This window comes from Hippocampus bargibanti, linkage group LG12 (assembly GCF_051943395.1).
Source record: "Hippocampus bargibanti isolate YZ-2025 linkage group LG12, ASM5194339v1, whole genome shotgun sequence".
NCBI classification, from domain to species: domain Eukaryota; kingdom Metazoa; phylum Chordata; class Actinopteri; order Syngnathiformes; family Syngnathidae; genus Hippocampus; species Hippocampus bargibanti.
The window spans coordinates 14,398,149-14,424,029 of NC_142745.1; the positions used below are offsets into that span (position 1 = coordinate 14,398,149).

At 43.8% G+C, this 25,881-nt stretch overlaps 1 protein-coding gene across 2 annotated transcripts in view; it reads left to right on the top strand.

Annotated features, from left to right (window-relative positions):
- Window positions 1–25,881, top strand: part of grm4 (glutamate receptor, metabotropic 4) — a 153,856-nt gene that overhangs the window by 32,893 nt on the left and 95,082 nt on the right. Inside the window, exon 2 of one of the 2 annotated variants that reach the window (XM_089009528.1) lies at window positions 5,304–6,247. In XM_089009528.1, coding sequence (XP_088865654.1) covers window positions 5,720–6,247 — 528 coding nt within the window. In that variant the 5' untranslated portion in view covers window positions 5,304–5,719. Of the gene's footprint in view, window positions 1–5,303; window positions 6,248–22,441; window positions 22,904–25,881 lie in introns of those variants that run through there. The other variant, XM_089009529.1, reaches the window with a different exon arrangement.

The window sequence follows — 25,881 nt, forward strand, 5'->3', positions numbered from 1 at the left end:
CCGGACCAGGTCTTGAACTCATGACCTCTGCACTGGGAAGTCGGCGTGCTATCCACTCGTCTACTGGGCCGCCCATCCAAGAAAATATGAAACCTTCGTGGTAGTGTGGTAGTTGAGTGCTTGGTGCAGTTGATCTGTTGTGATAGAGAAAGACGCTTGATTTTTATGATGAAAGTGTGTGTTTTCTGTAAACGTGTGTGAGGGGGGTGTCTTTCAAATTTGCCAACATGGTTGCTGTGGAGGCTGTGGCGAGTTGTTGTTGCTCTGCACCGGAAAGGGCTGAATGCATACATACAGGCGGGCTTGGCAGAGGCGGCGTGGCTTGAATAAAATTGTTGGCCGCCCCCACAATCCAAAGGCCCCAAGTTGAGTGTTTGTTGTCTTTTGACATCACGCAGAATGAGAAGACGGCGTGTGGAACAGCTGGCAGTGGAGTCAAAATGACTTTGCGGAGTACCGGTCGCTGGCGAGCTTTGTCTAAATTATGTAAATACGGCAGAAACAAAAGTGCAGCCAGGGATTTGAAAATTGGACATGTTGTTTGTCTTCTTTGCGTGACACCGTAATTTCAAACCCATACTTTTGTCAACTTTATTCCTGGGTTGAAATTCCTGAAAAACCAACGCTTTGAAAATATGACGTAGAGCGCCATTCCCGAATTAGTTTGGGGTTTTCTTTTTTTTCTTGCTTGGGTGCTGATAAAGCACTGGCCATGGCCTCTGGCAATGTTTTTTCCACTCCACAAGGGGGCACCATTTCCTTTCTTCCATGTTAACGCTTCATTCCAGCTTCAGCGATTGTTAAAGCGCTATATAAACTAATCTGTATGTATTGCATTGTATTTTGGACAGACACCCTCATTTCAAGCTCATATAACTCTAGATCTATGTAATTTAGGAATTAACCCTTTTTTTTATTACGGAAAAAGAGAGTCTAAGATTTCTTACGCCTTATTGAATGTTTATGTAGTCCTAAAACTAAATATTCTCTGGGTACTGGAATTCAAGTGACAATGAGTTTATATACCAGTATGGTTTTTCTCATTTGTTGTCATTGGAATTTTGTTTTCAGATAAAAAAAGTATGAATAAGAATGGGGTCTTTGCTCACTTGGATGCAAAGGGAGCAAAAATGCTAAAATTTCGCCTGATTTTTGATGTCTGTAGTGTGCTGTCGACATTCACCTCTCCTTCCAGAAGTCTTCTTCTTCATCCACTTTTCTGCACAGCCGGCCGACGACAGTCAAAGGGCACCTGGAGTGAATCACCTGTGAAAAATGACTTGTCCTTACTCAGCGGGGGAGATAGCTGGGTCTATCCACGGGACCTTGTCACTTCCCATGTGCTCTCAATGAATCTAAGCCGCTTGCTGTTCCAAGCCTTTAACCTGTTCGGCGCGGTAAAACAAGGGAATGAGCATTGACTGCGTGCAGGGAGATTGTTTCCTTCGCAGCCCATTACGTCTTCAGCCACGAGCGCTGACGAGTGCTTCCAACATGGCTTCTGGTTGAATGATTCAGTGTCTGTGTTCAATGACGCAAGCAAATGTCCGCTTGAAATTGTGCAAAAATTGGGCTATGATCATGAATCACACCCCATGCTATCAATGGTACGTTTTTATTTCATTTAAATGTTATTTTCCTGGGATTGGCTGAAAACCAATTCAGGGTGTCCCCTGCCTCGTGCCCGAAGACAGCTGGGATAGGCTCCAGCACCCCCCGCGACCCTGATGAGGAATAAGCGGTATGGAAAATGGATGGATGGATGTTATTTTCGTTTCTGTGTGTGTGTGTGTGTGTGTGTGTGTGTGTGTGTGTGTGTGTGTGTGTGTGTGTGTGTGTGTGTGTGTGTGTGTGTGTGTGTGTGTGTGTGTGTGTGTGTGTGTGTGTGTGTGTGTGAGAGAGTTTGAATGGCTACTCTTGTGAGGACCACTATGTTTTTATACCAAAGCAGTGAGGACTTTTTTTCGCAGGTCGTCACAAGTTTTCATTCTAAAGTCTTCTCGAGGGTCTATATATGCAGGTCAAACAGGAATTTGTGTGTGTGAATATGAGTTTCTATGGTATTTTTTGTGAGGACCACTATGATTTTATACCATATGTAGTGAGGACATTTTGACAAGTGAGGACGTTTCATTCCAAAGGCTTCTAGAGGGTCTATATATGCATGTCAAACATGAATTTGTGTGTGTGCTCTCATTTATGTATGTTTGTGGGGTCATAAACCTGTCTAAACAGTCAGGTCCTGGGGACCATTTGACATATTGGGACAAAAAAACAGGTCCCCAAAGAGAAAACATAAATACGTTACAGGAGCTGCTTCGATGGTGCCTGTGAAGTTTTTAAATACATTTAAATATATTGAAATTCATTCCTACGCACGTAAAATCGTTTTTTTCTGAAGTCCCCAAAAAAACGGTCCAAACATGACTTCTTAGTCTTATATTTGAAGGTGTGTATAAGATGACAAAGTCACCTTGTGTTGCCTGTTTTTTTAGAGCTGTAAGTCATTTGGAATGGGTGGTCCCCGTAAATGATCATCCAAAAAAAGTGGTCCCCAGAAAACATGAAAACGTATAGAGGAACATTTTTTAAAGCTCTATGGACAAAACACAAGCCTGGAGTCAGCATATCCATTCAGAAAAGTTGCCCAGAGGGTTTTCACAGGCATCAATTTAATAATGTTTTGCTGTGTTCATGATTTCTCAGAAGCAAGTATCTTCTTGTTTAATGCCGCAAGTCTATTAAATCGGACAATTCCCTCTCAATATTAAAGTCTCTTTTCATTGCTAATACCTCCATTACCATTACTGACTGTTTGCTTTTTTTTCCCCGTGAGGACCCCTCCCGAACCCCCACATCATGTACATGCTTCTGAGACCTGCGCGTGACTTCCATTATAAATATAGTAATTGATTTTTCCAGTCATAGTACCCGGACATACAAAGGTAATGGTGCATTTGGCACGATGAGAGATTACAGTGATGCGGAGCCATTTTCACACAGCTTTAATGGTTTCCTGTGTTGTAGATCATTGCAACATAGAGCAGCAATGACAATGCCAACGTTCACGTTACCAAGACAATAATTAAAAAAAGAGAGCCATTGCGATGGAGATCAAAAGCTTTCATGAGAAATTGGGAAACTGTTGCATAAGATCTGGAGATTTAAGATTTTAAAAGATTACCAATTGAACTCATTCACTGCCAAACAATGTGCAAAAAATGTGTCCACTTCTGAAAAATTGACAGCAACCTACGTACTTATAAAGATATTTAAGTTAACCAATGAACCCCAATCCACTCAACATCAAAATTAATTATTGCTATTATAATTACTATTATTTATTATTTTTATTTGTATTATTATTATTTTTCTCTTATTTCTTCATTATTTATTCGTTTACCTTTCTTTCTTATATTGAACAGGACATTGCATCAGCAGAATTGCAAGAAAAAACCGTTTTATTGAGATTGTTATGGAATCTATGTTTTGATGTCTGGATCAGATGATCAATGTGACCATGGTTTCCCTTTTGTAACTACGTATTCTAAAAAAATACAAAAAAAAGTGTCCACTTGAGTGCCAGGGTTTTTGTCATTGTCACTTGAATTCCGGGACCCACAGAATATTGAGTTTTATGGCTACATAAACATCCAATGCAGCATAAGAAACATTGGACTCTCTTCTTTCATCTGGAAAAAAAGTTATTTGCTAAATTATATGGGTCTGGATTTATATGAGCTTGAAATGAGGGCAGCTGACCAAAATACTATGCAATACATCCATCTTGGTTTATATAGCGCTTCAACAACAGATAAAGCTGAAACAAAGCACTAACATGTAAAAAAAGGGAAATGCTACCCCCTTGTGGAAGCAAAAAAAAACACATTGCCAGAGGTGGTCAGCGCTTTATCAGCACCCAAGCATGAAAAACAAAACCCAAACAAATTCGGGAATGGCGCTCGACATCATATTTTCAATTCCCAGTGAATGAGTAAATACAATTTGCAATTAACGGTTGGATTGTTTATACCATACATTTATAGCAAATAAGAAGAAATGAGTTTTTTCGATCCATTTCTGTAGTCCTCGTCTTCCTTTGTCTTTTTTTCCCCCTGATTCACAACAGGTGCACAGCCCGCCATCTTTTGTAAATAACAGCCATTCACTCTTCATGATTTGCCAGTCTTTGGACTCACCTTGAAGGACAACCGACGCCTCCGGACAAGTTGTGACCATAATTTGTAAAATAACTTCAAATGATTTCTAATGAGCGTATTTTACAAATATTCCACAGCATATAGCTATATTTTACGTTTTAAGACTCGCGCTGAATATTCAGGAAGTCTTGTTTTCGAGTTGATGACGATGCCTGACATGACGTTACGTCATGTCTAGAAGGCCCCTGACCGAGAAAGCGACACACTATGCATTTTGGTTTCTTTGTTTGGTCTGAAAACTTTGTGTTGATCCGTGTTGATGGTGAAATTAGAAGGAAAACACAAATAACACAATGGTGAATTGTTGTGTGTTGCACCGAGACTACTATTTGATACTAGTTGACGCAAATTCCCAGCAGACAAATCAGCCGATTTCCAACGGAGCTTGGGCGCCATCTTGTGCATTTTCTGGGACACTACATATGGGAGGACTTCTTTAATCGATTGCAAACATTTATGCTTTCCTCTTCAGAACTATTTGAATCATATTCATAACTGGATGAGTAACAAAAAAGCATCTTCTCCGAATTTGAAGCCATTGTTTTGATTCTCGAGCAAGGCAAGCCGTCCTGGCGTGACGTCACAAACAAGGGGGCGCGACCTTCTGAAACTGCACCTTTCTGAGGTCATTTTGAAGTAGTTTTGGGACACTTTAAGTCATTTTTATTGGTGTTCTTCATTTGACTAAAAATATCAGCCTGCGTGTTTTATGTATTTTATATGCTATAAAACGTTTTTCTGATGTCAGTTAGGAAACAAACAAATGGTGTCGGTTGTCCTTTAAAATGTCAGTGTTGAGGTGTGACATACCGAGACTGTTTCTGCTGGAAAATGCGCATACCTCTTTGATGAAGCTGGCAGGTGAAAAGCGGACACGTGGGATATGACCATCAACCTTGAAAGACAGCGTGACAGCTCCGTGCTGAATTCAAAAAGCATCATTGCCTTTTAATACCGTCGATACAAGGTTACATTTGAAAAAAAGAAGAGAAAAGGGATTGAAAAGCCAACACAAATCCCTTTGCCTTGTTTTCTCTTCCTGACACGACCTCACTGCTGCCTTTCTTTCTTTTCATCTTGCAGGAGTTTATTGTGAAGATTGTAGGCCCGCAGGCTCTGACACATAACAAATCCCCACCCAAAGGGGGGGACAGTGAAGATTAAAACTAGCGATTCTTTCGAGTCGACGAGGGAGTCCAAGGAGATCATCTTCCACATTTTTGTACTTCCCGATGCCCTGAGTGTAGGATCTTCATCGGCGTAGCCTCTTTGGAACGATGGAGTGAGGGAGTGGACGTGAGGAGATCAGAATTAGAGCTCTGTGAAAGAGCCAAGCTCATATTGGACATTAAGTGACCGTCTGAGTGAGCGAAAACATGAGAGGAAGCCTTTGCTGTGCCAGCTGCTTGGAGAGCAATTAACCCTCCGGCCAGCGCGAGCGACTACCTGGCTTAGTATTTTTCCTGTTTGCGGCGGTTTGCTTCTAAGAGCTGACGGCCATGTTCCTCCCACCGCCTTGCAGACTGGACTGCCAGAGACCCGGCGTGGTTCTCCTCCTTCTTCTCCTCGACAGCTCCCTCAAGGCGGCGCAAACCGCCAAACCCAAAGGCCCAGGTCACACCCATCTGAATTCCATCCGAATCGACGGGGATATCTCCCTCGGCGGGCTTTTCCCGGTCCATGCCAGAGGCCACGAAGGGAAGCCATGCGGTGAACTCAAAAAGGAGAAAGGGATTCATAGACTGGAGGCCATGTTGTTTGCCTTGGACCGCATCAACAACGATAATAACCTGCTGCCCAACATCACGCTTGGCGCCCGGATCCTGGACACTTGCTCCCGTGACACGCACGCCTTAGAGCAGTCGCTCACCTTTGTGCAGGCGCTTATCGAGAAGGACGGGACGGACGTCAAGTGTCTGGGTGGCGGTGCTCCCATCATCACCAAACCAGAGAGGGTGGTTGGCGTCATTGGAGCATCATCCAGTTCCGTTTCCATCATGGTGGCAAACATACTGAGGCTGTTCAAGGTAAGGGCGTAATGACAGAATATGCACTTGTTTTTTTTTTTTGCATGAGTTGCTTCGTTGATCGGGCCAGAAACACTCATAAGGCTGTGAATCAATTTTCAGGAATTTTGTTTGGTTTAAGCTACAGATACATTGACACGTCTGTGTAAGCTTTCAGTTGTATAGGAGTGGTCCATCTACGGATACATTGATTTACTTTTGATCGAGAACTGGATCTTACAATAATCGATGAAAGATTTCCTTAGGCATCTGTACTTCTTTGAAGGTTTCGGAAGTTTCGCTCCTCATCCGAAAAGCTTCTTCAGGAAACTAAAGCTGTGCTAGTAGCTCTTGCCCTATATGCAGTATATCCCTAATGTCCAGAGGTGGCGGTGCCAGACCTCTGCTTTTGTAGGTCCCTGCTCTAAGGTTGGGGGGAGCAGTGGACTAGTACCTGAAGCTAATCTAATAACTTCTTTGGTTCTGCCTGATTATGTTCTATGACTAGCCCTGATTGTCTCATTGCCCCACATAATTGTAAATTTATTCACTGCAAGACTAATAAAGGTAAATCCAATCCAATATATGGCCAGAGCTACCAGCACAACGTTGGTTCGCTGACGCAGCTTTTCGGGTGAGGAACGAAACATCCGAAACTTTCAAAGAAGTACAGATGACGGCTGAAAAAACCTTTTCATCAATGGATGCCTCCTGCACGATTGAAAGTTTACATAGACGGACAGACAATAATGAATCACAAAAAAGTATAGGGTTTCATCTTTCGTGAAAAAAAAATTCCAGATCAGCCCAAACCCTAAACCATAGCCCTAACCATAACCCTAAACCCTAACCTTGCGACCAGTTGCTTGATCGGTCCCTCACTTGTCGGAAAATAGGCCTGAATATTGTTCATAGGTTTCCAAAGCAAAGTTATACTTTGACTGAATAAGAATAAGGAGACCTTTATTTGTCGCACAATGGATACATTCCTGACTTACCGCAGCAAAGTTATGAAAGAAAGAAGACAGACATTCTCGGGCGCCATCTTGAAGTCATAATAACAAGTAATACATAATAAAAAAAGGAAGTACCGTATTTTCCGGTCTATAAGGCACACCCAAAAGCATTGATTTTCTTCAAAAGATGACCCTTGCGCCTTTGACGCAAGTGTGCCTTAAATCATATTGAGCCACAACAGGTCTCACAACTACTCTCACCTGCCACTGACTCCATTTCACCCTGTAGAAGTCAAAGTCAGCTTATTGTCAAATATGCGAATATGCATGACATACAGCACAGATTAAATGACTGTCCTCTCGGACCCACCGTGCAAGGCACTTATAATGTGGCTAAAAAAGACAGACAATTGACAACAGACAATACATGTAGATTGTGAATGTAAAGTGAGGTAGTGTCGTGTGTAAAGTAACGTAGTGTAGTAATGCAAAAACAAAAACGATTGAGGTGAGGTCGGAGCAGAAAAAAATAAAAAATACAGTTCATGATGATAGTACAGCACGTAGCGTGTACTCAGAGTTCTGTGAGTGTGGCAATGGGATGGGTCAGGGGGGACAGGGTTGGGAGGGAGTTGAGACTCCTGACTGCCTGGTGGGAGAAACCGTCCTTGAGTCTGAAGACGTCTTGCGCCTTATACACCGAAAAATAGAAATTTCCATGAATTGAGAGTTCTGGTTCTATTCTAACTTGACATTTCTTTATCGTAGTCTGATTTTTATTTATTTATTTGGTCCTCCCAATGTCAATTCTTGGCAAACCGTCCTCAGTGTTTGCTCTTGTGTATTCCTGGCTACGAGCAGCTGTCCTTTGATTGATTCTTTTATCTATGTTTACTCTCGCTACAAAGAAAAACAGAGGAAGAAAAAACAAGTGAAAGACCAAACGGGACATGTGATACCTGCTTCAACCCAGTGGACACATTCATGACTTTAGATGGTGCAGGCGAAACAGACCGGGAGGGGTTGGAGGGCGGGGGGGTTCCCATGATAAATCATATCACTCTTACTTTGCCCACAAGGAGTTGGTTGCTAAGCAGTGAGAAGGTATTGCCTGTCACAGTAGCGAGGCACTTAATATGTTACCGGTGGCTTTCATTGCCACCCGCTGTGGCCTCTCTTCCAAGTTGACTGTTTAGATGTGCTCGTGCAATTGAAAAACACAACACCTTCCAATGAAAACAATTCAAAGAGTCCTTTCTGAGTGCAAGGTACTTTTTAGTTCTCTGAAGTGAGATCTGACGTGCATGAAGTAGGTAGGTAAGTAGATCCTGCATAGAAAGTAAAGCATGCTCTTGTATGCTTTTGTCACTAGCAGCAAGTGATGCTCTGATTAGCTCGTGACTAGACAATCATAGTTTGGGAAAACTGACGTTTCCAGTGCCTTCGAGCAGGCCTTGGGTGTCCAACTCGAAATCTGATTGGTTAAAGGAACAGTTTCATCGACACTAATTTTATGCTCCTAGGCCTGCAGAACTGATTGCAAAGGAGTCAAGGTAGATTTCTGACCCTGGTAACAAATGATGGCTGACATGTGATTGGTTAAATGCTTCAATACGAAACCACACATCTAGAAGCAGCGCAACGGGAAAAGTAATGAAGGGATGCTAAAAGACAATTTTGAATTATTTAATAAGAATTCATGGACAAAATATAATTCACATTTATCTGTGATTCAGATATGTTGGGGCCAGCAAAGAAGTCATTTCAATCATTAAATTGACAAATTTCATTGATAAATTTCAAATGCTCATTTATATTCAAATACACATTCAAAGCAACTATTTTATGTTCAGTGAAGTTTTTTTGGGGGGTGATTGTTCAAAGTTGTGGAAATTGGTATATATTTTTTAAATTGACAGTGAAAAAAATAACATTTCAACTCTTTTGTTTTATTCTGAAGTACATTTCAGTTTGTCCTTGAGTAGCTTCAGAACATATTCAATCCAAATAACGTTCATTTCGCTGTGGACTGATGTCTTGTGCAAAAAGAGTCACGTATTTCCCAAAAGTCAACTTAAACGTTGGTTGAACCAATCATCAGTCTTTAACCCCCCCCCCCCTTAAACTCTCGCTGAGGGAAATCATAGCGAGTATGCTGATTGCTCAATAAAATTGGCTGAATGATCATGAGGAAGGCTCAATCTACCATCCTTTTTAATGACCGCAACACATTAAGCATGTACCAGACCTGTGGCAAATTTCATGTCATAATTTGTAAATTTAGAAACTTTAGGGAGAACCAAGATATTTTTTTTTTTGATTTCCAAAGAAACACAGGACTCTTCCTGTGTAAAGGCTCTCTTTTAATGGCCGATGCTCCTGAGCAGCTGGCCCATTTTGGTTGAAGTAGCATCTGAAAGGGTATACAGACGCTCCCCAATTTGCGAATATTGGAGTTACGACGTTACGGTACATATGAACATTTTTGCGGTACAGTACAGTACAGTGATACCTCAGCTTAGGAACGCTTTAGCTCATGAACGTTTCGCCTTACGAACATTACATTCGCGAGAATATGATCTTGGCATACGAAGTAGTTTTCGACGGACCAAACCACACGGAGCGCCACGGTAGCTAGCAGACTCGTTTTCGGCGGACAAACACCAAACCACACGGTCGAACAGCGCCACGGTGGCTGGCGGACTAGTTTTCCACACTCCCTTTGAGTGCAGACATGGTTGGCTATCGAGTGGAGTACATTTGCTATTATGGGACCAAAAAATACCCCACCACAGGCTAGTGTTAAGCCGAAGAGGACACAAAAAAAAATTACGGTTGAGTAGAAGAAGATCATCGAAAAACCCAAACGATATGTGCGTTTGTGTGACTTCGCGTCCTAGTACAAGTACGCTAAGTCGACCATTGCTACGTGTGGCTACGGGTGTTTCTGTGTTGTCTAAGCAACGGTCTCAGGCAATAGAAGAGGTTGAAAAACGTCTGTTTATTTGGATTAACGAAAAGCAGCTAGCAGGGGACAGTGTGAGAGAGGGGATTATCGCAGAGAAAGCAGGGCAACTTCACTCGGATATCATCAAGAGGCAACTACATCAACGACCATCACTTAGGTAAAAGTGAATTACCCCAACAAAAACGACTTTATCATACAATACAGTTTATTTCTTTTATTACAGTCCAATAGCACGTTTATTATACATAAAATAAGGTATATTTTATGTAGTTTAAAGGTTTATTTAGTAGAAAATTATGTTTTATGGGGACCTGGGAATGGATTATTCTCATTTTTAATGGTTTCTTATAGGAAATAAATGTTTGGCAGATGAACTTTTCGCCTTTCGCAAACTTTCTGGTAACCAATTAAGTTTGTAATCCGAGGTATCACTGTAGAGCACTGAAGCAAACGTACGATCAAATTCACCTTACGAACGACCACTCATAATACGTCTGTGTAAGCTCTCAGTCGTACAGGAGTGGTCCATCGATGGACCACTCGTAATGTATCTCATTCGTAAAGTTGGGAGCGTGTGTATAATTGTTGATTCTTGGGGTGTTTTGGCACAAGACACTTGAAGGACAACCGACATCACTTTTTTGTTTCTTAACTGACATCAAAAAACGTTTTATAGCATATAAAATAGCCAAAACACGCAGTATGGTATTTTTATTCAAATGCAAAAGACCAATAAAAATGACAGTGTCCAAAATCTGGAAAAAAATTGAGCTGTGAATTGGGCATTTTCAGAAAGTCCCGCCCCCAGTTCGTGACGTCCCAGAAAAGAGGCAGAAAATGACGACCAAGCTCCCTGTGAGGAATTAATCAGCCCGTTTCCACAGGCTGATAAATTCCTTCCATGGAGCTTGGTCGCCCTCTTCTGGTGGCTTTTTGGTGCAGCACGAGGTTTTCAGACCAAACAAGTACAGCAAAATGCATTGATGTGATGGAAGGACTGCTACAATGTGTCCTTTTTTTTGGTCAGGGGCGTTCCTTCAGTGACGTCACGTACGGACTCGTCACCAACTCAAAAACAAGACTTCCGGAATAGTCAGTGCGAGTCTTAAAACATAAAATATAGCTATATGCGGTGGAATCTTTGTAAAATACGCTCAGTAGAAGTCATTTGAAGCCATTTTAGAAATTATGGACACAACTTGTCCGGAGACATCGGTTGTCCTTTAAATGCTGTTTTTATGGTGTTAGTGGATGTGGGAGCAGAACATGTCGTGTTCAACGGTAAATGCAGAAGGACATGGTCATAAAGTACAGATTTACTGTCAAACCACGCCGCCTGCAAATCTTCCTTTCAGGCCAGCTGCTTGAAGTTTTTTCAGTGTGTCGGAACATGGCGTTCACGATACGTTCGTGCAGGTATTGAGCAACCTCCAACCCACTTGCTCACTCTGTCATGAAAGCACAGCATTCATTCTTTCATTAGTGGCATACTTGCATATTTAATTGCCATTTCTCTGATCTCAGTTGTTTCTTTTCTACTCATTGCGGGCATTAGCATTTCTCGCTACTTTGTGTGTCAACATTTTATGACGATGTTGCTGCACTCACATGCAGGGTCAGAGGAACGCTGTGCCATTTATGCGGGTTCACGTAATTTCCACATTCTGGAAGCAAACACCATTTTACTCATTCACTGCCGTTCATGAATTTATTCGGGAATTGGAAATAAGACGTAGAGCGCCATTCTCGAATTGGTTCGGGTTTCATTTTTTTTCTTGTTTGGGTGCCGATAAAGCGCTGGCCATGGCCTCTGGCCATGTTTTTCCTTTCCACAAGTGGGCAGCATTTCTTTTTTTTCATGTTAGCACATTGTTCCAGATTTAGCTGTTGTTAAAGCACTATATAAACCAATATAGATGTATTGCATTGTATTTTGGACAGCCACCCTCATTTCAAGCTCATATAACTCCAGAGCCTTATCATTTAATAATAATAATAGTACATTACATTTTAAGCGCCTTTCAAAGCTCTTAAGGACACTTTACAGTCACAGACAAACATAGGTAATATAATAAAGACAATATAATCACAAATAGAATGCAATAAATAGAAACAAGAGAGAGAGACCTACACAGAAAATGCAATTTTAAATAGGCGGGTTTTGAGATGGGTCTTAAAGATTGGAAGATAATCGATGTTCCTAATGTTGGGAGGAAGTGAGTTGCAAAGTTTGGGGGCAGAGCAGCTGAAGGCTCTGTCACCCATTGTGCTGAGACGGGCAGGGGGGGGGGGCACACAGAGATGGAGGAAGGAAGAGGATCTGAGGGAACGAGAGGGAATAGAAATTTGAAGAAGGTCAGATAGGTATGGGGGGCAAGGTTGATTCTATACTTGACCGGGCGCCAGTGGAGCTCTTGGAGGACAGGGGTGATGTGGTGAAAGGATGAGGTTCTGGTGATGATCCGAGCTGAAGAATCCTGGACGAGTTGAAGTTTGTGGAGAAGTTTCTGAGGGACACCAAAGAGAAGTGGATTGCAATAGTCAATCCGGGAGGTGACAAGACTATGAACGAGGATAGCAGTGGTGTGAGGAGTGAGAGACGGGCGAAGACGTTTGATATTGCGTAGGTGGAAGTACGCAGACCGGGTTAAGTTATTTATATGGGAGTGGAAAGATAGATTTATTAATTTAGGACTTAACTCTTTCTTTCTGATCAAAGAAGAGTCTAAGGTTTCGAAAGATGTATTTTATATTTATGTAGATCTAAAAGTCAATATTCTGCGGGTCCTGGAATTTCAGTGAAAATGACAAAAACCCTGGCCCTGGAGTGGACGCATTTTTGCACATTGTCTGGCAGTGAATGAGTTATCTTTGTTTTTCTCTCAATGTCATTACATTTATTTTCCACACTCCAGTGGCAGGGTTTTTGTCATTGTCACAACAGCTGAAAGTGGAACAAAGTGCTAAAATAAAAAAGGGAAATGCTTCACCCTGTTGGAAGGGGAAAACATTTCCAGAGGCCATGGCCAGCGCTTTATCGGGACCCCAAAAACAAAAAACAAAAAAAAAAATCGAATAAATTTGGGAATGGTGCTCCACGTCTTATTTTCAATTCCCGTTAATGTCACATTTTACTTGGTGCAACCGGTTGGAATATTTTATTGTATTTTTTTTCTGCCAATTGTGCTGATTTGAAGAGAGCAATGTAGGGCTGTTCCTGTTCTTAATTGCGTTCTCAACAGCTTGTTATGTGATTAAGTCAAATTAATTTCCAGTGTAAAAAACAGCAAGTGGCTACTATTTAATTGGCCACGGGGGAAAAAAGGCTCTAAAAGGTATACAATAAATAAACCTAAATAAATACAGGCTAATGGGTACACTTTCCCTGACAGATCATTGACAAAATGGAGTTAGTGTCCGCGTTGTGATTTTTGTGGCCGTATTGTTTTCATTATTGACGTTCTTATTTTTGCTTCATATTCTGCTTGTGTGATTTCTGCTGGCGGATGAGCGTGTTGATTCTTGCGTTGGTGACCCATTTGTGAAGAAAAGATATATTGTGACAACACCCGAGGCCACGTGACCGACACTCTGGTGCAAACAACTGGAAGAACATGTGACACGTATACATTCCGTTCATCTGCATTTAGGACCTTGAGGGATTTTGTTCACATGCAAATATGGGATGGTTCACTTGGAATAAAGTGTTTTTTTTCCACAAATACATTTCTAATGTTACAATGGAACCATATATCAATTTTCTATCTGAATAAAGTTGTCATTTTACCCCTCAAAACATGTAATATCAAAATAATTAGAAATTTATTCTGCTAATAAAGTCATTTTACTTCAGGGAAAAAACGTCATTTTACCAGAATAATGTCAGAGTTTGACACGACTGCGGTCATGTTTTTTTATTAATAAAACCATCAGTGTATTATTTTTTAAAAATTAGCAATATTGGTATAAAAATATCATTTTACAGTAGTATAAGCAGAATAGATTTGATGTAATGATAATTATATTACTACTAGTACTACTACTAGTAGTAGTAGTAGTACTACTAGTGCTAGTAATACTAGTGCTAGTAGTGCTAGTACTACTAGTACAAGTACCAGAAATACCACTACTACCACTAATACTACTCGTACTAGTAGTGCTACTAGTACTGCTAGTACTAGTACTAGTAGTACTACTACTACTACTACTAATAATAACAGCAATAATAATAATCAATCATTACAATATACTTCTTTTTACTTCTTCTTATTATTATTAATACTTGTACAACAACACATTTTTGGCATCACAAGAGAGCAGTTCTGACGCACTGTCAAAATTGGAACTGAACTTTGTTATTGTATATTATGATCCATCAGAAAGATGTGCATTTTCTCCACTCAGCCTAAAAATGCTTCTTTGACAACATTTCTACTTTGTGATTCGTCCAACTTTCATATTTGTACCTGCTAACTTGACAAATGTCCATCGCCAATCCAAGCGCAGGCCTATAACCATCTGGGACTGTTCGTCACACGCCAGACGCCTGACTGCGTGTGTGTGTGTGTTTGTGAGAGAGTGCCTTTGCACACATATGTCCATGTTTCCTCCAGTTTGTTGATTTAATTTGTTTTATTTATTTATGGTGGCGTAATTGAAATGTGGCGAGCTGCATGTAAGATAACATAAGGTATCACCAAAACAAACAAAACCGTAGCTACTAATTGCGACAGAAAACATGGTAGTATGTCATATTGTAAATCAAGTCAGAAAGGTTTATTGCATACTCTTTCTCAATTCAATTCAGGATAAGTAGCTCGATGAACCGTTATATTTGTAGTATATGCCACACTGCCACATGACGTCGCGGCAGTGTCGTAAAACAGGGTTCTTGACGGCAACAAGTTAACATGATGTTAGTTGAAATAAATACCTTACACAGACAAGTCGTCTCCTCTCGTTCCTCTGACACAACATTGGCGACGAAAATGGGTTTCAAGCACCGAAGGCGGACAGCCACGGTGGGAATTCGGCCTCGGTTTTGTGAATATTTTCCAAGTGTTTTAGCTCCAGCAGGGTGGCGACAGCTGGACCCAAACGTCGCCCACGGTGGTGCGTAACGGTGGGGGAAAGCTCCCCTCCCCTCATTCCGTGCGCTCCCCGGTGAGCTACCAGTCCCGTGGTCCCGTTGGTATGACTCGTTTACGACGTATCTGACGGCGATCGGACTAAACGAGGCAAGCGACGCACGGCTAACGGCTATGCTAATACACAGTTTAGGTAGTGAGGGGCAGCGCATTTTTCGCTCTCTCTGATCCGCGCAGACATACGGGGATTGTGTCACCTTATTGGCCTGACATTTCGCCCTCCCCTCAGAGCGTGATTGTCCGCCGGATTTCCTTTCGTCAAAGACGGCAACGCATCGGCAAGCCAGTGCACCATTACGTCGCCGACTTGAGGTGTTTAGAGGCCCTCTATAAATTCGGCCGCTTGGAGGAGGAAATGATTAGGGATCAACTAGCGGAGCACACAATTGATCCCAAGCTGCGGGAGAAACTGTTATTGTCGCCTGACGACCTCCCACTATCGAAGACTGTGGAGATGGCGTTCCAATTGGAGAACACAGCACAATTAACAGCTCGGGTCGTGAACCCACCCACACCTTCACACTCTCCTGCGTTGGCACAGATTGTTGCTCCGACCCCTCCTGTCCCAGACGCCACCTCCACCTACGACTCCACCTCTACATACGACGGTGCCGAGATAAATGTGGCCAGACGTCAAGGGGCCGACACGCGCACGCCTTGTGTCAACTGTGGGTCTGCCTCGCACCACACACGCGCGCCCGCTTGCAAGGCCACCGGACAACGATGCCAACGCTGTGGTAAGATGAACCACTTCTCCAGGATGTGCCGCGCCGCCTCCACGTCGACAAACATATCATCCCGCTCCCCAGGCCGGTCGAGCCGGACCACCATCCACTCCCTGGGCTCCTGCGCCAAGCCATTTAAGTGGTGTACAGTGGAGCTGGGCGGAGTGAGCTTGCCACTCCTGCTTGATACTGCAGCCTCCAGGTCACTGTTAAACGTGTCTACCGTTCGGTGCCTATTTCCTCGTCTCCCGATCAAGGCCAACGCTGAAGACTTGTTTGTCTACGGCCACACCAGGATTGGCATGGTGGGCACTGCCACCTTCACAGAACGTTGTGGCTCAAGGACTCTCCCAAGTGTCCCGTCACGGCGCCAACCCCCTGGGCTTCGACTTGTTTTGCACACTCGGGTTTTCCATCACTGATAATGTGGGCGCCACAATTCTAACAGTGACTACGTCCTGGCAGCATCGTTGGCTATCGCTATTTATGGGTTTGGGCTGTCTAACTGCCTTCGACCAATCAACCACTTCTTGACCCTACCGTGGCCCCAGTGATCCAGCCCCTTCGCCGTTTGCCCCTCGCACTGCGTGACAACATTACAGCCGAGTTACAGAAACTCCTTGACGCTGGGATCATCGAGCGGATGACACATCCCCTTGGATTTCAAACCTGGTGGCGGCGAAAAAAAAGACAGACGGTCTGCGGCCCTGCGTTGACCTCAGAATGGTTAACAAGGCAGTCATCCCCGACAAATACCCGCTGCCCACAGCAGAGGAGTTAGCTGCCAAGTTCCATGGGTCAACTGTGTTCACAAAGCTGGACCTGCGCCAAGGCTACATACCGGTTCCCTGCACCCAGACAGCCGCAACCTTACAGCCTTTGTCACGCACATGAGGGTTTTCCGTTACACACGGATGCCTTTTGGCCTCAGCTCTGCCCCCAGCTGCTTTCAAAAGATCATGGCCACCATCTTCGCAGGCATCCCAGGTATGGTCGTGTACCTGGACGACATCGTAGTGCATGGTGCGTCGGGTGACCAACATGACGACCGCCTCTCCAAGGTGCTGGATGTGCTCGCCACAACCTCACCCTAAATGGGGAGAAGTGCATCTTTTCGACATCCACTATTGAGTTTGTGGGATTTGAGTCCAATACACTCAAACGTAGAAGCAGTACTGCGCCTGCCAGAACCCTGATACCCCGCAGAATTGCCCTCTTTTGTGAGCATGACAGCCTTCTACTTGCGTTTCCTCCCAAACTACAACGATACGACCATGGTACTTCGGGCCCTCCTAAAGCAGAACACCCTTTGGTCATGGACACCAGCATGCTTGGTAGCTGTTCGCCGACTCAAGACACAGCTCACCTCCCCACCAGTACTCGCCCATTTTGACCTAGACAGCCCAACATTCGTGACTTGTGACACATCCAACACTTTGGTTGGGGCTGTGCTGTCCCAGCTCCATCATGGGACGGAGCGCCCGATAGCCTTTGTGTCGAGGTCGCTCACTTCAACTGAGCAAAAGTACTCAGTCGGGGAGAGGGAGGCCCGAGCCTGTGTGTGGGATTGTGAGAGGTGTACCTGTATGGCCGTCACTTTACACTCCGCACTGACCACAAGGCTCTCACAGCCGTGTTGGCAACAACTGGGCCAGGGCATAAGCTGCTGCGGTTGGATAGGTGGACTGAAAGAATGCAGGCTTACAATTTCTCCACCCAGTTTACACCAGGAAGAGACAATGTGGTGGCTGATTTACTTTCCCGTGCCACCTCCAGTCCTACACTGGACACTCAACAGGATTCCTTTGAGCGCGGTTTGATCCTCATGCTCCACACGTCCCTCCAATCTACTGTGTCACTGCAAGAACTGCAGGCAGCATCCGCGGAAGACCCAACACTGACGAAGCATCGGACTTTCATTCGAGAGGGCTGGCCCAAGAAGGTCCTTGAGGAACTTTCACCCTTCCACCGGGTCAAGGATGAGCTTGCATGTTGGAACGACGTCTGCGTTGGTCGGGGCTTTGTACCGTGGTTCCAGTCACCTTGAGGCCCCGCATCCTGACCATGTTTCACGCTGCAGGGGTCTAATCTGGTGGCCAGGTATAGACAGTGACGTAGAAACTATGGTCAAGGACTGTTCAGCATGCCTCACAAGCGGCAAGATTGGCCAACCCCCCCCCCCGCTTGCCCGTTGCAGCCCCTTGCATGGCCGACCCTCCCAAGGAATCAAATCCAGGTCGACATTTGCAGTGAGCTCCATGCCATGCCTCAACATCAGCGATTCCTCCTGGTAGCATACGACCTCCACTCGATGTGGCCTGAGGACCAAAGTCGTCATGGACTTCCTATCTTCTCTTTTTTGCACGATGGGGTGTGCCTGACACTATCACAACATATAATGGGCCTCAGTTCATCTCAGCAGACTTCGCAGCCTTCACAGAGGCGAGGGGAATTAAGCATGTCAGGACGGCCTTTTATCACCCCCAGGCCAATGGGGGGGTAGAAAGGTTCAACCAAACTCTGAAGAATGGACTCAGAGCATACCTGGCAGACGGCCTTCCATTCTCTTCTGCACTACAGAACACTCTGTTGCACTACAGAGCAACAGCTCATGCCACAACAGGCGCCTCCCCAGCTTTCCTGATGCTGGGACGTGAACTGCAGCTTCCCCTTGACCGCCTCCGTCCTCCTGCGAGAGCCACACCAATGTCGGAGTCTTCTTCAGCCAGCAAAGTGGCCAACAAGCAGCAGCGCATGAAGCGGCAATTTGACAAGAAGCACCGGGCGAAGCAATCCACACTTACCGTGCTGGACTGGGTCCGCATTTGCGCCCCCCCCCCCCCCAACCGCTCCCACAAATTGGACTCATTCTGGACAGCACCAGTCCACCTTCCGTCGAGCTGCCAGGTTGCGTTGGCATGCCAGCTGCCTCAGGAGAGTGGCATCACCGACCCCTGTCGCAGATCCGGACCTCTCAAACAACAACGTTGACCTTCCTGTCACACAACACCAGTGGGACGCCTTGAAGAGCGTGGTGAACCAGCCGTGCCTGTGGGACCAGAGCCTCGGCCAGCTCGCATCCGCCTTCGCCCGCAGTATTTGATGATGACTACATCACAGACTTCTAATGTTCTGATCCCAGCCGGTGCTTAGCCTATTACGTGGCAGAATAACCCACAAGGCTAAGCGGGGAAACCGGCAGTCTACCCGGTTTCCCTAGTTCGAACAGTTTTTCTGGTTCCTTCAGGGAGGGGGGTAAATGTAGTATATGCCACACTGCCACATGACGTCGCGGCAGTGTTGTAAAACAAGTTGTTGACGGCAACAAGTTAAGATGATGTTAGTTGAAATAAAAATACACAGACAAGTCCTCTCCTCTCGTTCCTCCGACACAACAATATTGTGATATATTGTGATTCCTGCTTTATTCGTAGACACTTTCCACTTTATCTTCTTTTTGAAGTGTGAAATTATCTCAAGTTTTGACATTCTTTGTCTGGGAGAAAACGGCACAAGTAAACGCAGCTAGTGGGGGGAATGTTTTATTTTTTTCACAGGATGCTATTGTTAATTATATTTTGTCCTTGAATTCTGATTCAATAATTCCAAATAGTCTTTCAGCTTCCTTTCAGTACTTTTCCACTGTTGCACAGCTTCCAGACTTTTGTTTTCATATTTAAGCATTTAACCAATCACATTTCAGCCATAATTTGTTACTAGGGTCAGAAATCTACTGAGACGCTTTCACAATCCGTTCTGCAGGCTCTGGAGCATAAAAACCAATGATAATGAAACAGTTAAGAGTTCGAGTTGGCAACCCAAGGCCTGCTGGAAGGTACTACTGTTTTCGCAAATTATGATTGGCTAGTCCCTACCTAATCATAGTATCACGAGCCGTTAGTGATTAGCGTATAAAGGCCAGAGCTGGCACACTGTATCGGTAGTGAGGTGTCAACCCACAATGGCTGACAGAGGAGATGAAATAGATTTGGTTGGAGATTTACTGTGAAAGCAGTTTTCACGAGGGACTTTTCAAGAAGTCATCATTAAAAAAGGTTGGCCAGTTATTTCCTACCTAATGGTACCCTCTAGTGAACTTATAGTAAATCACACCACACTTTTTTCAGTCTGGATTGATTCAGACGAAGCACTACTGAAGGCCTAGCGATGAAATCCACGGTCCGCCAATGAAATAGCATTTAAAACATCATCAGCAAAATCTCAAAGAAGTCTCTTATTTTGGTCTGAAACCATTCATCCAGAGTTAGTCAGACGGTCTCATTCTGGCAGCCAATGGAAATACCAGTCTAAAGGAAATGCCTCATTCTTACAATTGTAAAAGCATGACAAAATATAAGACTGGTGGCTTCAAGAATACGACAGACTTTTTAGACACAAGGTGTCTGATTGCATTATAATGTGAGATTGCCTTCTCACCAGTCTGTTGCCATTTGCTTGACTGATTAATCGTTCGGCCATTGTTGTTCTCAAGTCAGTTTCAACAGCCGCCAATTAGCTCTGAGCTACCGCTATTGTTAGCTTGACACTGAGTCTGACAAATGGCAGACAAACAACGTATGCCCGCCTTCGCTTACCCTCACCTATAACTACATTAACAACACGGACGTGCAGTTGCTCTTCCTTAAGTGGTGTTGACTGTAAAAAAAAAAAAAAAAACGCCACCAAAAGACCCGAAGGTGGAAATAGCAAAACTCGTCATCTCACGCCACCCTACCGTCTAATTCGAGATAGTTGGGCAGTGTCCACTGAGGCATGTGAGTGAGCATTACGCACACATCTCTCACTCCCGTAGAAAAAAACGCCTCTGGCAGGGATGCTGCGCAACGTGGATACAAGCCAAGCTTGCCCGGACATAGACGATGACAGTGACTTGTTTCCCTGCCCTGTCAGGCCCAGTGTGTCTTTTGGTACAGCTGAGGGAAGGTGACCAAGAAAAAAAAAAGGTTAGCAACACAAAGAATGCCATGAGGGCAGCATGCATCTGTGACTTGCCCATCAAAGAAATGGCGGTGGCGACTGCCTGCAGAGTCAAGCTCATTCACACATGAAAATATGTCCGCCATTTTGGGTCAAATAACAGGTCGGCAGCTTTCTCATGTTCTGCTAACTGACCATTTGGGGAAAAAAAATAAAAATAAAATAAAGTCAGTGACCTCGAAAATGGACTTTACCTGTCCTCTTCAAAAACACATTTTGCAGTGTTCATGACAATTATGTTCCCAAATGTATTTTTTTAATTAACTCATTCACTGCAGACGATGTGCAAAAATGTGTCCACTCCAATGCCAGGGGTTTTGTCATTGTCACGCAAATTCCAGAACCCACAGAATATTGAGTTTTAGAAATACATAAACACTAAATACAGCGTTAGAAACCTTACACTCTTCTTTCATCAGAAAAAAAATAGTTAATTCCTAAATTATATGGTTTTGGAGTTATACGAGCTTAAAATGAGCGTGGCTGTCCAAAATACAATGCAATACATACATATTGACTTATAATGCGCTTTAACAACAGCTGAAACTGGAACAAAGCGCTAACATGGAAAGAAGGGAAATGCTGCCCCGTTGTGGAAAGAAAAAAAATGTTGCCAGAGGCCATAACTAGCACTTTATCGGCACCCAAGCATGAAAAATCAAAACCCGAAAAAAATCGGCATTCTCTCTACGTCATATTTTCAATTCCCGAATGAATTCATGAAAAAAAGGGGGACATGTCGAACATAGCAAGCGGTGTCAAAAAATCTCATGCTCGATGAAAATGGCACCCCGGCATCTTGGTTTGAAGCAGCTATTTTGAGGCGGACTCCATGACTCACACTTTTAAATGAACCGAAATCAGAATCAGAGTCATCTTTATTGCCAAGTATGTAGAACACACGAGGAATTTGTTTCCGGTAGAACACGCGGCACTAGTATCGTCGTCAAAAAAACTGCTAAGTGGCACTATACAGTTCCATTTTGGCTACTTTTGAAAGAGTTTCAAAGAGTTAATGGCTTGGGGGAAGAAGCTGTTTAAATGTCTGCTGGATTTGGTGCGCATGGATCGGTAGCGCCTGCCTGAGGGGAGTAGCTGGAAAAGGTGGTGGGCAGGGTGCGGAGGGTCCAGTAGGATTTTCCGCGCCCTTGTTTGGATTCTTGCAGTGTGCAAGTCCTCGAGAGTGGGTAGGGCGGTGCCAATGATTTTTTCCGCCGTCCTAACTGTCCGTTGAAGTCGGATTGTGTCCATTTTTGTGGCGGACCCGAACCAAACGGTGATGGAAGAACACAGGATGGATTCGATGACAGCCGTGTAGAAATGTTGCAGCACCTCCTGTGGTAGGCTTAGCTTCTTTAGCAGCCTCAGGAAGTACATTCTCTGTTGGGCCTTTCTCAAGACAGAGTTGGTGTTGTCCTCCCACTTCATGTCCTGGGAGACTGTGATTACCAGGAACTTGAAGGTCTCAACGGTTGAGGCCCAACGTGAAGCAGTTATCCTACACGGATGACCAATGTTCTTCGTGAACATTTTAAAAAAATATACGCACGTTCCAGATTCCTCAAGTTAAATTGTTTTTAAATAGTACAAGTGTGAATAACATAACACCACTCGAGTTTGCCAGGCGAAAATAACGTCATCATTTTCGTTCCTGGAAACTGACTCAACCGCGAATAACCAAAGTGGCCACAGCTGTCGTCTTTGAACACAATCTTAGCTTGAAAGGTTTTCCTCGCCCGTTGTCCGTCTCAAACGTCGCATCTTATGCTGCCATGCTGTCACTCTGAAAGAGGGAAAAAAGAAAACAAATGGTGCCTCTGCTCAAACAAACTAAATGGAGAATTGGACCCGCTGGTGACGGCTCGTCTTGGTTTGACAAAACAGTGAGTGGTGCTTTCATTACAAACAACATGTCGCCAACTTGAAAAAAAATAGCTTGTCAAACTTGTGAGTACATGCCAACTTTTTTTGGGGGGACTAAAATCGGATATTACCAATCGTTGTTAAAGTGGTTCACTCACAGTTCTGAAGTTCTGGGTTCCTTTCGCAGCTTTTTCCTTCTGTGTCCTCCTGAATGCCAAAAATATGAATCAGAATCATCTTTATTGCCAAGTATGTAGAACACACAAGGAATTTGTCTCCGGTAGAACACGCTGCACTAGTATCATCATTAGAAAACATTGAGGCACTAGACAGTTCTATTTAGGTTACTGCAGGGGTCGGGAACCCATTTTTGACTAAGAGAGCCATAAAAGTCAAATATTTAGAAATGTTTTTCAGTGAGACCCACACACACACGCAAACACGCACGCAAACATGCACGGACGTGCGGCCAATTTTCAACCAAATGTCAGAATGTATTATTTAAAATAACTTTGTGATAGGACTCACCATTCACGTGAATGGTTTTCCATTCCTCATGATTGGTAAAAATCCAGGAAAACAATGGGAATGAAAGTCAACTTGCGGAGTCCATAGGCGAAGTTACTGCTAGCTTGCCTGCACACGGCTCATTAGCCTCCACACTTGCTATCTGCAATGCACTTCTCGCAGAAGTATATTGATGCTAACGTTAACATGGGGCTTGTTAAAATGTCACTGACATTCAACTGTTTCATTGATGGTATTGTTTCATTGCAAATTAGAATCAGAACCTTTTCTCCCACAAAGGTGAATCCTCCGGTGCATTCAACCTGAAGTGTACTCGTCATTTTATTTATTCGTCGGGCTCATTTAAAAGGGCGTTTACCTGTTTCAACATGACGGCCAGTATCATCCAATCAAAATTGCGCTTTCTGTAAACCTAAGTCAGTGTCATCCAATCAAAATTGCGCTTTTCGCCAACTGCAGCCCCAACAGGAAATGAACAGCGGAAAGGCGAGAATATGTATTTAGTTTTATCGGCGAGCCAGACGCAATCATCAAACGAGCCATATATGGCTCGCGAGCCATAGGTTCCCGACCCCTGGGTTACTGTTTAGAGAGTTAATGGCGACAGGGAAAGAAGCTGTTTAAACGTCTGCTGGATTTGGTGCGCATGGATCGGTGGCGCCTGCCTGAGGGGAGTCGCTGAAAAAGGTGGTGGGCAGGGTGGGGAGGGTCCAGTAGGATTTTGCGCACCTTCGATAGTGGGTAGGGCGGTGCCTATGATTTTTTTTCTCTGCGGTCCTAACTGTCTGTTGAAGTCAGATTCATGAGTTAGCCCAAAGTTGATGTGTAGTTGCTGAATGATGTATGGAGTGAAAGGTGGCACTCTTGTACTGTCATTTCGGATTTGAAGATGAATGATGATTCTAAATTGACCATAGATTTGAATGTGTGTCAGAGATATTTGCTCGGACAATTTGAGCAAAGGCTTGAACACAGGAAGATTGCCTTTTCCTGCCGGCAGGGGGCGCAGTTTACAAAGCGCTTCTTGACTGACACCCGACCACTGCAGCCCTTGCCAAGATATTTCTTGAGAGTATATGCAAATTCAAGTGATCCATTAGCAGTGTCTGAAATAACGTCTGCCCGGACGCCCGGAACGTGCAACTTTTATGTCGGGCGTCCAACTTATAAAATGTCTCCGCCCGGGTGGCCTGCAACTTTTTCAAGAAAAAAAAATAAAAAACAAAGATTTTCTTTCTGCAATTTGCATACTCGCCATCTAATCAGAAGCCTGCATCAAATAACTTCGTGCTTCCAGCCTTTCCCGATCGTCAAAGCCCCAGAAGAAAGATTCAAAAGAAGCTAACAAAATTTATGACGCTACAAAAGATAACCAGACATTAAACGCTTCGTGAAAAGAGGAGTTCACGTGGCTTGTAACAGACGTTGAATTGTGCAAAATGTCGAACAGTGTATGGACACACAAACGACAACTGGAGCAAAATCATCAGCAAGGGATATTTACGATAAATTAAGCAATGGAGCATTTGTGGTAGGTACACTTTAAAGTGTTGTTCTGTTATATATTCTGATTATCAATCCTTAATACTTTGCAACAAGGTTTTTTTTTTGCGATTAGTCGTCTTATTGTGTTTCAAGTTGTGAAAAAATGGGGCAGGCAAGTTTTCAGAGTTGTTTGCCCTGGTGCCCAGTAACTTTTTGTCATGAGTTTCAGACACTGCATTAGTAAAACCGAATATATCCAATTAATACAGGTTTTAGAGATGCAGGAAATTCTACTTTTTCTAAATTCCAGCAATACTTGTCTATTATGGGAGAGAAGTTTTTTCATGAGAACTTTTTTTACTTGCATTTGAATGCAACAATCATGTAGGAATTCACATTTGTTCAAATAACTGCGTGGATCCATTGCATTCATGCAACTGTGATGAGTCACAAAAAGCGGCGTCAAATAAGAAGGAGCCTTTGGGCACAAAAAGTGGAAAAAAGTCAGCAAATGCTTTGCAGCAGACATGCATAGATTGACCTGTATTGTGCAAATTTGCCATGCTCGGGAGTAGAAAGAAAAACATTACTTTCCCCGACATTTCCTCCCTGCTAATTAATTTTCTTATTCCCACTGGCAAAATATGCAAATTTGAGATGCCGCTAACCCTAACAAGTCCATGGCTCAGTTCTTGTCTCGCCATCACTTCACGATGATATTGGCACGGTCACCTCATTTTTGCCTTGGCTTGCTACAAGCATTGTCTAGAGCGCTTAGTCATGTTTCATTTACCGCATTTCCCATCTGAAGGCTCATCGAGTTTATCTCCTGGTAATTGGTAATTGTTCATGGGCTCGTCTTAAGGCCAACTTATGTTTGGGAAAAAAAACACCCAGAAGGATTTTTAAAACTTGAGTCTTCGCAAAAAGGTCCGACTGGCCCGCTGTCGTTCAACACTGAGCTGAACGATGCCTTCCAACTTTG